The 11,727-nt window shown below is 46.4% G+C and overlaps 1 protein-coding gene across 1 annotated transcript in view; it reads left to right on the top strand.

Annotated features, from left to right (window-relative positions):
• Window positions 1–921: 921 nt before the first annotated feature.
• LOC128423324 (chondroitin sulfate proteoglycan 4-like) overlaps window positions 922–11,727 on the top strand; it is a 34,157-nt gene continuing 23,351 nt past the window's right edge. Inside the window, exons 1-3 of the mRNA XM_053408370.1 lie at window positions 922–1,133; window positions 5,773–5,936; window positions 8,069–11,629. Coding sequence (XP_053264345.1) covers window positions 1,052–1,133; window positions 5,773–5,936; window positions 8,069–11,629 — 3,807 coding nt within the window. The 5' untranslated portion in view covers window positions 922–1,051. The remainder of the gene's footprint in view (window positions 1,134–5,772; window positions 5,937–8,068; window positions 11,630–11,727) is intronic.

Here is an 11,727-nt window from a genome sequence, read left to right as displayed (position 1 = left end):
GTGGGGCTCAGGAGCCCAGTTATGTCACCCCTTGCCTGCAGAGCTGGCAGCCCCTCACCCTTTTTCGAACACCCTCCCTTGTGGAGTGTTTCCTCAGTCTCCTCTCCTTGGGAGTCCTCTGGGCAGCCACTGCTGCCGCCCCGGTCTCTGAGCTTCCTCCCTACCACAAAGAGAGGTGCCTCCTTCCACTGCCCCACAGGGGTGTGGGACTGGATATGCTGTTGGGAATGGACAGACAACAGCAAGGGCTTGAGGACTGGTGGCTAGGCTCCCTCGCCTGCTTGCTTACTCCGAAGCCACCTCAGCTCCTGGCAACCAGCGCCCCCTGGCCAGCCCCAGAGGCACCATTCGCCCAGGGAGCTTGTAACCAGGGCTGCTGCAACAAACAGCTGTGCAAGCCTTTGGGAGGAAGAGATGCAAGAGGGCATCATAGGAGAGAGGGAAGGAAGGAAGGAAGGAAGGAAGGAAAGAGGCCCAGAGGCCAGTGTTGTCCATGGCACCCCTGACCATCAGTGTTGCCCATGGCACCTCTGACCATCAGTGTTGCCCGTGGCACCCGACCCCAGGGTGCCAAGTTGAAAACCACTGCTCTAGTGAACAACCCACAGCTGAGGCTGTAACTTTGCAACCTCTTGCTCTCCCAGTAACCCTCTGTCCAGCTATGCTGTGGAGTTTTATTATAAGAGGACGGTGATGATAACAGTAACAACAGGATGCCACCTCCTTTGACTTAGCTCCCTTTAGAACCAGGCTTGCCCTTACAAGAAGAAAAGGTTCCGGGGCTGAGCCCAGGCCCAAACGCAGTCCAGAAGTGTAGCCCATTTGTTCTGGGAAAGACCTGGCGAGGAGCCCCATCTCTGCACCGCCCGCCCGGCCCGGCCTCCCCCTTTCCTCGCCCCTCTGCTGTGTAACCTGACCTGAGCAACAAGCCCGCCAGCAGCAGAGGCGGCAGCTGTCGGCGGGCGGAGCTCCCACTCCCTGGCGCTGCAAGCGGGCGCCGCTCCCGGGGGCCTCCCGTCGCCTGCTCCCCTTTCCCCGGAGACGGGGCGGCATGGCCCCGGGCTGGGCTTCAGGGAGCGCCCTGTTGCTGTTGCTGCTGCTGCTGCTCTCCCTTAGCCGAGAGGCGCTGGCAGGTAGGGTCAGAAACCACGCTGCCTGGTTGGGGGTGCCCGCGACACCCCCTTTCCCCGCCGTCGCAAAAAAAAGTCCGGGGACGAGGAGGGAAGGTGGGGGTTGCGCGGGCGGATCTGGGCCGCGCGGCTTCTACGGGGTTGCAGAGCCACCTTTGCCGAGGGCTCGCTCGGCTCCACCCTTTGGCTCCCCGCTCTGCGCTCCCACCCGTCGGCCTCTGCGAGCGATTGGCCAGTCCCGGTTGCATTTTGCAAGAATGCGGCGCATGGCGCAGGCTGGCCCTCGAGGGCTGCGGCTCGTGCCCGCTGTAGCCTGGCAGCGGACACTCGGCTGGAGGAGGCGGGAGGGGAAGGCGCGCACGAAATGATAGTTTGGGGGCACGATGCGTGCCTGTTGTGGCGCGCGAGCCTGGTGCCAGGTGCCCAGGCTTGTAATCGAAGCTAAAAGAAAACAAAAGAAAACGCATGTCCCTCCTGGGAGCTTCAACAAGTTTTACAACCAAACCAATCTGCAGCTCGGCTGTATAGTATTGTTAATGCCAATAGTTTGGATGCAAAACTTCTTACTAAAATGGGAGATTGGATAAATAGACACACACACCAGTGCGGAAGCAAAACTTGATTTGTAAACCGGGACCATTTAGGAGGAAGCCTAGTAGTGGGAAGTTGCACTCTGCACGTGTTCAGATGCATTACATTGCTTCTCGTGCTCAAAAGACTAAGACCTGACATAATAACTAATTTCTGGAGTAGAATCCTGCTAGAACCTGAGAAATAATCAGCTGAGCCAAAGAGTGGACAGAGATGGCAAGTGCTCCCCGCCCCCCATTCTGGTACTTCGGTTGCCTTTCGACAACCGAGGATGATATCAACGTCATCAGCAGTGGAATGCGATGAAGTGACTATGTACCACCTTTATGCAGTGTATCAGCATCTAGCACAGTGCATTACGTTGGCTACATCATTAAGTGGTTGGCCAAGGCAAACAGCAGTTTTCAAGTTTGGAAACCCATGTACCAGGCGAGATGTTGACATGATTTTCTCCTGCATTATGATATACCTGCCCCCCTCCCCCCCGGTCAGTGCCCTTTTATTGGACAAGTTGTGTTAGCAAGATTAGCAAGTATTTGAGTTTCATAGGACTCTACCTAATGGATAACTTTGTGCGACTTCAAGATTATTTACCTTGCCAGGTAAGTCCCCTAAAAGCCATACTTTGAAGCAATCTGAGGCTTTTGGAATTACTTCAGAGTAGTCTTCAACAGGATGACATCAGGCTTAAGGCAAGTGCTCTGTTCAAACTGGTTTGCAGACTGAGCTGTTCATCTTGCAGTTCTCTATTCCAGGGAAAGAACTTGCAGGATCAGATTTCTGAATAATTAGATTCTAAATTAATTCATGCTGAGCCTTACAGTATGATAGATGAGGCTTTAGCTATTTGACCATAAAGGACAGAAGATGTATTGCCTCTTTGATCTTTAGTATTTATGCTGCATTTTTTTTAAAATCACACATCATTAAAAGGTTTTGGAAGCAAATCAAAACACTTGAAATCAATAGTAGTTTTTTCATTGACAGTAATGGGATTTAGATTGCACCCTTTGGACGTGATTCAGAGGTACATGCCTGTAGCACATCAAATATATTTTCTGCTTTTCCCAATCAGTCCAAAGCTTCCTCCCCAGCCCTATACCTCAAATTGGCTTTTAAAACATCATTGAAAAAAGAGCATTGTGGATTTCTATTATGAGAGTTGCTGATAGGAAAAGTGGCTGTAGTAAATTGGCAAGTTACTGTTTTATTAATTCACACTAAACGATCAAGTGCTTATGTGGCACCTGTATTAGTGCCAGTTCCGCTGATCAAAGCAGTCAGATGGGTACACGTAGGTCAAGCGATCTCGTAGGTGAACTGCTCCCAAGTTGTTAAGGGCATTATATACTAATAGTAACATCTTGGGGATGCAGGTGGCGCTGTGGGTTAGACCACAGAGCTTTGGACTTGCTGATCAGAAGGTCGGTGGTTTGAATCCCCGCGACGGGGTGAGCTCCCATTACTCCTGCCAACCTAGCAGTTTGAAAGCACGAAGTGCAAGTAGATAAATAGGTACCGCTCTGGCGGGAAGGTAAACGGCGTTTCCGTGCGCTGCTCTGGTTTGCCAGAAGCGGCTTACTCATGCTGGCCACATGACCCGGAAGCTGTACGCCGGTTCCCTCGGCCAATAAAGCGAGATGAGTGCCGCAACCCCAGAGTCAGTCACAACTGGACCTAATGGTCGGGGGTCCCTTTACCTTACCTAACACCTTGAGCGCAATCTGGTAGCAAATGGGCAGATCTCTGAGCACAGGTGTTCTATACGCTGCAAGACCTCACTCCTGTTAGCTATTGTGCTGCAGCATTCTGCACTAACTGCAGCTTCTTGATGAAGCGTGAGGGAAGCCCCACATAAAGCACATTGCAGTAATCCCTTCTGGAAGCAAACCAACACATGAACTACTGTGACAAGGCTTTCCCGCTTCAAGAATTGCCGTAGCTGTCAAGCCAGGCTCAGTTGGTAAAAGGCACTTCTAGCCATTGAGGCTACCTGAGCCTCTCTGGTGACACACCTGGAGCCAGAAGCACCCCCAAACTGCGAACCTGTTCCTTCAGGGTGTGCACAACCCTATCCAGAGTAGGCAACTGGCCAATTTTCTTCAGCCAAATTGATACCTTGTGTTAGAACGTCTTGGCACTAAAACAAACCAAAAATGTCACGGGTAGGGATGTAAGATGGCATAGTTTTTCTCCACCCTCTATTAATTGTATGTTACAAGGCATTTGCAACCCTGTGAACATTTGCTGAGGTTTAAGACCCATTGAATTTTCCTGGACCCTATTTTTGGATAGGCATCCCCAGGATTGCTTTGTAAACGTTTTCATTTGAGTATTTTAGATTTTTTTATTTCTGCTTCGCTGTTACTTTAAAACATGCTAGAATGATGCTTGAAGTCCACTTTGGGTGTGCAGGAGGACCATGCAGGTATACCCGAGGCAGCTTGGTTGGATGTGCCGCTGTGGGGCTGAGAGTGCCTTTTGTCTCCTCAAGCCCAGCCAGGGGAACTGGATTTGTGACACACAACTCCCAGAGCTGTTGTTTTCATATATGGAGACCACTTTCAGCTCTTTGTGTTGCAACCGAAACATCAGAGAGGCTTCCTCTGGCACCTTGCAGACTAACATGAGCCAGGTGCACATTGTATGCACACAGGTACACATCTAGGCAGGCTTCAAGCTTGAAGGGCCCTGGGCCTAGTTCCCTTGTAACCTGGGCCAGTCCTCCGTGGGCTGTAATGTAATATAAGCCTGTAATAGATGCTGGGGAACCACCATTTTTATTTCCTTCAATGCCCCTGACATTTTTCCACTGGAGGAAAAACAGCTGCAGGTGGCAGGCAACCTCTCTCTCTCAGCGCTGATTACTGTTATTATGGTAGTGTTTTGGAGATTTGCGAATGCCATTCATTTGCAACGTACTCACTAGAGGGTTTTATTATCCTGGTTGCTGTTATGCAGTAAAAAAAAATCCGTTCAGAGCTATAAGGTGCAGCTACATCGTTAACCATTCTCCTAACAGCTTTTGTGAGACCTATAAAACAAGTAAACTAACCGAGGCATGATTATTTAGGAGACCACCTTTCGCCACATACTTGTAATCTCCTCTGTCTTCTGTGAGAGAGAATAGCACAGAAAAGAAATAGTTGTAAAGCGCTTTGCACATATAAAGGCCGCAGCATATATGATTAAAAAATAAATTGCTTCCCATATTTCAAATGCGTTGTATTTCAAAACCTACCTGCTTGGCTTTCAGACCAAGTTAGAGTTAAATCAGCAACAGATGGGGAAATGAGATTGGTGGGGTTTATTTTGTTTTTCTGAGGTTATTTGAGCCAAGCCTTTGGGGTGGCTGGTTGATAGATTTCATTAAAAACATGATGCATTATGTGTGTATATATTTGACTAAAAGAAGAAACAATTTATTTCCTTTTAACTCATGTAACCAGATGTGAGCTGTGGCCAGGCAGATTTCTTTTTTGTTTGTCTAAGCACAACATAGCAGTAGAGACTGAACCATGGTTACAGTTCAGACGTAATGGGAAACTGTGGTTCTGCAAACCTGGCTGTCTTGCAGTGAATCCAAGCACTGAGCTTCACATTCTGAAAAAGGATCCTCCCATTTCTGAATGCAAGTGGTGGTGTGCATGGAGGAAAGGTCCTGATTAACCACATCTCCTTGTTCATGGGAAGCTATTATGGCAAGGAGAATACTAACCTAGATTTCTTCCCAGCATGCTAATCTCCTCTGTGCTTCTGAAGCCTCTTTCTATACTTTCTTCTTTGACAAAAGCTGCCACTCTAGAAACTGCCACTCCTCAAGCCTGTCAGCATTAGGGAGCTCACCACATCACAACCTATGCTGTTAATGGTGGTAGAATGTGGGACACAAACTCATAGTAAACATTATGCAAGCCATAAAGCTTGTGGACTGGGAGGAGGAATGAATTCTGCACATTTTTGCTAGGTGTACCATCTGCATATAATGTGTGGAATCCATTATTTATAGGCAAGCGTGCAATAATGTTCTCTTCTGATCTTTGCTTTTTAGTATCATTTTACGGCGAAAGCTATGTGCATTTAAACATTGCCGAATCGTCCTCAACAACTTCACTGAAATTACGTTTTCAAACAAGCAGACCAGATGGGTTACTTTTTCTTGCTGCAGGAAAAGACATTTATTTTTTGGTGGAACTACATTCCGGAAATGTGCAGGTAAGATTCTGTGCGAACAAAGGTTCTTATGAGCCAGACAGTTTGCCTGTCTAACTAAGCACTGCCAATTTTGAGGGAACGGAAGGTTCTCCGTGACAAAAATTACATTTGCCAGCACTGGTAAAACCAAAAACGACCTGAACTTTCCATTTCCTTTTGATTGTGGCGCTTTTGCTTTGGTTTTGGCAGTGGCTCTCCAAGGTCTGAGGCAGAGACATTCTCCAGCAAGACCACCAGGAGGAGCTGTTGTTGGTTGGAACTACCCTCCCAACATTGGCATTGCTGCTTCTTACCTGGACTATGTGGGGAGGAGGCAAGGTATCAGCAGGGTCCGGGCTATACAAGAGTGCTGGATTGATTCTGCCAGTGGGCCATGGAGCCTGACCTTGCCATTGCTCTGCTTTGCCTGCACGCCATTCAGGTAAGCAGCAATGGTGCTGGCAGCAGGGGGGTAGCTCCACGGCACCGCCTTACCAGTTTGGCCATTCCTCAAGGCCATTGAGATCCTTTTTAACTGGCAATGCCAGGCATTAAACCTGAGGCTTCGGGCACAGAAAGCATGAGTTCTGGGCCTTCCAGCATTAGGTAATGCAGGCTCCATTTGGTTGAAATTAAAGCTATAGGAATTAAATTAAATTAAAGCCTGGCGTGCTCTGGTCCATGGGGTCACGAAGAGTCGGACACGACTAAACGACTAAACAACAACAACAAAAGCTATAGGAGCAGATTCTATGGTGTATTTATATCTCAATATTAGGACCAAATGGGACGCGGGTGGTGCTGTGGGTTAAACCACAGAGCCTAGGACTTGCTGATCAGAAGGTCGGCGGTTCGAATCCCCGCGACGGGGTGAGCTCCCGTTGCTCGGTCCCTGCTCCTGCCAACCTAGCAGTTCGAAAGCACGTCAAAGTGCAAGTAGATAAATAGGTACCGCTCCGGCGGGAAGGTAAACAGCATTTCCGTGCGCTGCTCTGGTTCGCCAGAAGCGGCTTAGTCATGCTGGCCACATGACCCAGAAGCTGTACGCCGGCTCCCTCGGCCAGTAAAGCGAGATGAGCGCCACAACCCCAGAGTTAGCCATGACTGGACCTAATGGTCAGGGGTCCCTTTACCTTTACCTATTAGGACCAAGGCACAAAAGACTGCTTATGCCCTGCTCATTTCACACGAGCGCTAGATACATATACTGGAGCAACTATTGACACCTTTCCTTCTCATCAATTATAAGCCATCTGTTCTTCCAGAATAAGAGCGTTGTTTCATGGTACAAACAGGGATGCTTTGAAAGTGGTTAGGACCTACAGTCATTCACATAAGGCCATGGCCATCCTGGGTTACAGCAAGTGAACTAACCACATCACATGGCTGCTTGGGTGAGGTGGTGCCAGTTGAATGACTGCAGGAGGTTTTGGAGGGGGAAATGTAGATGACGCATTTTATGATTCATTTGTACAGCGTTAACTGACTTTGCGGAGTTTACAGAGCTGCAGTACGTATTAGGTCCTGATCCAAAGGACTTTACATTCTGAAGTTCTGTGGCTACTCTTTTTCAAATGGCAACCCAAAAAGAAAATGGGAAGATAAGGTATTACCAGTGCTAATTCATACAGTTCATGTGACAAGGATAAAGTGCCATGAACATGGATGGTGATATTTGTAAATGCATAAATAATACAAAAAGCACGGTTTAAATTGCAGTTAAGTGATCAGGGCTAAGATTGCATCATGCACTTGAAATGCTTATCGATTGATCTGAAATATTTATTTACCACCTTTCTACTTTGTTTTAAAGTGCTTAAGGCAAGTTATTTCCTTTCTTATCCTAGTCTGATTCAGATGCAATGCTAAACTATGACTTAGTGTAGGGGGTAGGCGGCTTTGAAGGTGTATTTCTTTTAAAGGCAATGTGTCTGCACTGATCCCAAGAGTTGCCTCATATCTATATCTGTGTTTCATGCATGCAGTTAGTTTAGGCTGCAATCTTAAGTGCACCTACCTAGGAGTAAGACCCATTGAAACCAGTAGGACCTACTCCTGATTAGAAATTGTTGTGCTTATGCTGTTTGCTATCTTTTCCTTAATGCATTTCCTAACTCATTGGAATAATTAAAACTATATCCTTTTTTCTGTAGGTGAGAATCAATCTTGGAGCAGGAGAACAAGTCCTCCATTCCCAAGGAAGTTCCCAGCTGAATGATTTAACGCAGCACCTTATAGAAGTCCATTGTGAAAGAGATAACGTTATCCTGGTGACTAACAAAAAGGATCAAGCTGCCACAAAATTGCCCGGTGTCCTGTTTGAACTAAACTTTCAACACGGCCTCTATGTTGGCGGAAGTGGTGACCTTGATGTTCCTTACCTCAGTGGCGCACAAACAAATTTCCGCGGATGCATTGAAGATGTGATATTTAACCAGCATGACATCCTGTCATCCCTGAGACCTTCTCCTAGGTTTAAAAATGTCCACGAAGTGTCACTGGGCTGCAGCGATGAATTTTTTGCAGGCGAAGAAGAACCTATTAGTTTCTTTAGCTCGAAGTCGTATGTTTCTTTTCCACTTTGGAACACCCAGACTGAAAGAGTCTTTGAGTGTACAGTGCAGACCACAGCTCAGAGAGGCTTGCTGCTGTACAGTTCCGGTCCAGCAGGAGACTTTGTTGGAATGGAAATTGAAAATGGTCTAATTAAAGCTCATCTTGGAAAGGGAAAGAACAGATTTCAGCTTTCTTCCCTTAGCCCTGTCAATGATAGCCAGTGGCACTCTGTCAAACTAAAAATCTCTGCAAAATATATTGAACTCGTGCTAGGCAAGGAAACAGTGAAAAAATCATTACCCTCGCACACTAAGCTTCCTGTCCTCAAGGAGGCCTTTTATATAGGTGGAGTAAATGATATTATCCGTGCCAGAGTGCTGAAGCTGGGGTTAACCTCACTTGCTGGGAGATATGCTCAAGGGGGATCATTCAGAGGCTGCTTGAGAGATTTGAAAATTAACTCGGAAAGGAAATCCTTGAAGGATGTTCTTGTGACTAAGGATATTTCACCAGGATGCAAAACCAAGAGCGCTTTTAGTACAAATCCAGTTGTAGCGGCTGAAAAACAACCTGTTGGAACAGCAGCTTCCATGTCTGCTGTCAGTGCTGTAGCATCCAAACTCCATGGGAAAGAGAGTCACGACCACTTTGTAGTTGTAAACAACTTGATTGTTCCAGAGGGTGGGCAAGCAGCGCTTGAATCTAAGCACATTAAAGTCAACGTCGAATTCAAGAAATTAGGGATTCGGCAGTCGCAAATCCTTTTTAAAGTTAAAGACCAGCCATCTCATGGCTATTTGAGGTTGGATGTTGAGTCAGAGCAGGAAGAGTCTACATTCACCATGCTAGATTTATGGCAAGGCAGAGTTCTGTACGTCCACGATGGCTCTGAGGAAAGCTATGATTATTTTACTTTCTCAGTTTCTACGAGCAGTAAAAAAGAGATGCCTCCATATTTGCAAGGAAACAAGAACTACATGTTCACCATTACAGTGAAGCCAATAAATGATGCTCCAGAGCTCACACTCCCCAATGGAAACTTGTTTCTTCTTTTTGAGCACTCAAAGAAATGCCTGGGTGTAGATGCAATAAATATTTTGGATGATGATACAAGTGCTGCAGATCTCAGTATTACAGTCCTGAATGCAGATGCTGGATTTCTAGAAAATTCCAAGATGCCTGGCAAGGCCATTACTGCCTTTCCTTACAGAGACTTACAAAATGGTAATGTTTTCTTTGTCCACACTGGAGCCAAGAACTCCAGGATTGTTCTGCGAGCGAGCGATGGGGAAAAAGTCAGCAACACGGTTGTGTTGCGTGTCATGGCAGTTCCCTTAGAGTATAAGTTGGTCAACAACACGGGGGTGGATACGCTACAAGGCGAAGCAGCCTTGATCAGACCCAGCAATCTGGCCATCGAAACAAATGCCTTCCAACAAGAGCTGGATATACGATACGAGATCACAGAGCCGCCCCGTTATGGAGAAGTTCAGAGACAGCAAGCCGGTGGAGAATGGAAAGAGGCAAACTCTTTTTCTCAACGCTCCATTGAACGTGGCCGCGTGAGATATGCTTCTACCTTCAAAGAAATTCTGCAAGATAATCCCCTTGAACACTTTAAATTCAAAGTTAGCATTGGCAGCAAAAGAAGCGAAGAGTTTCTGTTCCCGGTCATGGTGAAATGGTTGAGGTACAATTTATTGAGACATGTGCCACTAGTAATTGACAAATCAAAGAGGGAGTACCTTAGCTCAGATCATCTTCTTGCTGTGATAGGAAAAGTAGAAGTGCCAGGAAATGAACTTTATTACAAGTTGCAGTCCTTGCCTGAGAAAGGAAGCCTTCTGCTTTATAACACACCTTTGCAAATAAATTCAACATTTAGCCAGCAGGACATTTCTGATTATAACATAGAATATCAGTTAACCGAGTGGCCCCGCGAAGAAACGGAAGACTCGTTTCGATTCTTAATTTCTACAAAATATGTGGAATCAAATATCTATGATTTCAGAATCAGCATTAAAGCAGACCCACGGAACATTCTTTTGACAAACAATGGCCTCAGTGTTACTGAGGGTGAAGGGAAACTGATCACGAAATCAGAATTATTTGCACAAACCTTCTCCAATAAGACCTTCCAGTATAAAGTTACAAAGAGTCCACGTCATGGAAAGTTGATGCTTATTAATCTTTCAGATTCCCAGGAAAGTAACAATAACATTAGCAGTTTCACAGATCTGGATATAGTTGGTAGATATCTCATGTATGTACACGATGATTCTGAGACGCAGTATGATGAAATCCATATCACAGCAACTGCCAAGGAGTCGGAGGAACAGGTGAGCTCAGACCCGGAAATGGAACCCCCTTTATCGGCAGAGATCAAATTTAACATTTCTGTCCAGCTGAAAAATGATGAGAAACCACTTCGTGTCATAGATAAGGTATTTCATGTTGTTAAGAATGGAAGGAAACTGCTGACCTTGGCTGACCTTTGCTACCATGATCCCGATACTGATTTTGATGATAATCAGTTATTGTACACCAGGCGTGGCATTCCTAATGGAGACTTGGTTTTCGTCAATGAAACGTCTCGTAGGCTGTATCAGTTTAAGCAAGAGGACCTGGCACAAAGGCGAGTCCTGTTTATGCATCGTGGGGCAGACTATGGTCGCTTTGTGCTGTTTGTAACTGATGGGAAGCACTATACTTCCTCACTTCTTGAAGTAAGTGCTTCTGACCCTTACGTCCGTCTAGCAAACAACACTGGGTTATTGATCCAGAAAGGACGAGAGGGAGTGATCACCACAGCTAACTTGAGCGCTGCCACGAACCAAGATATTAGAAGTGAACACGAAATTACGTTTGAGATCTCTTTACCTCCAAAGTATGGACAGGTCTTGGTAAATGATTTAGCAGTGGGCACTTTCACTCAGCATGACCTCAAAGTAAGGCACGTGACGTATAGACATGATGATAGTAACAATTTGGTTGACACGTTTAACTTTACAGTTTATGCTAAAGGTGCCCAGTTGGATGCCGAAATGAACATCCGCATATTCTTGGAAAGTCATCAGCGTCCACCAGTGATCGTAAATAACGTCAGACTTTTGGTTGAGGAAGGGAAACCAGTCAAGATCACTAAAGGGAAATTGCTGGTAAGCTGAAGTTGTCTAATCATTTTAACAATATACAGTGGTACCTCGGGTTACATACGCTTCAGGTTACATACGCTTCAGCTTACGGACTCCGCTAA

The sequence above is a fragment of the Podarcis raffonei genome, chromosome 11, assembly GCF_027172205.1.
Source record: "Podarcis raffonei isolate rPodRaf1 chromosome 11, rPodRaf1.pri, whole genome shotgun sequence".
NCBI classification, from domain to species: domain Eukaryota; kingdom Metazoa; phylum Chordata; class Lepidosauria; order Squamata; family Lacertidae; genus Podarcis; species Podarcis raffonei.
Note: the sequence above shows the minus strand (reverse complement) of the source record. Positions and strands in the feature narration are given on the sequence as shown.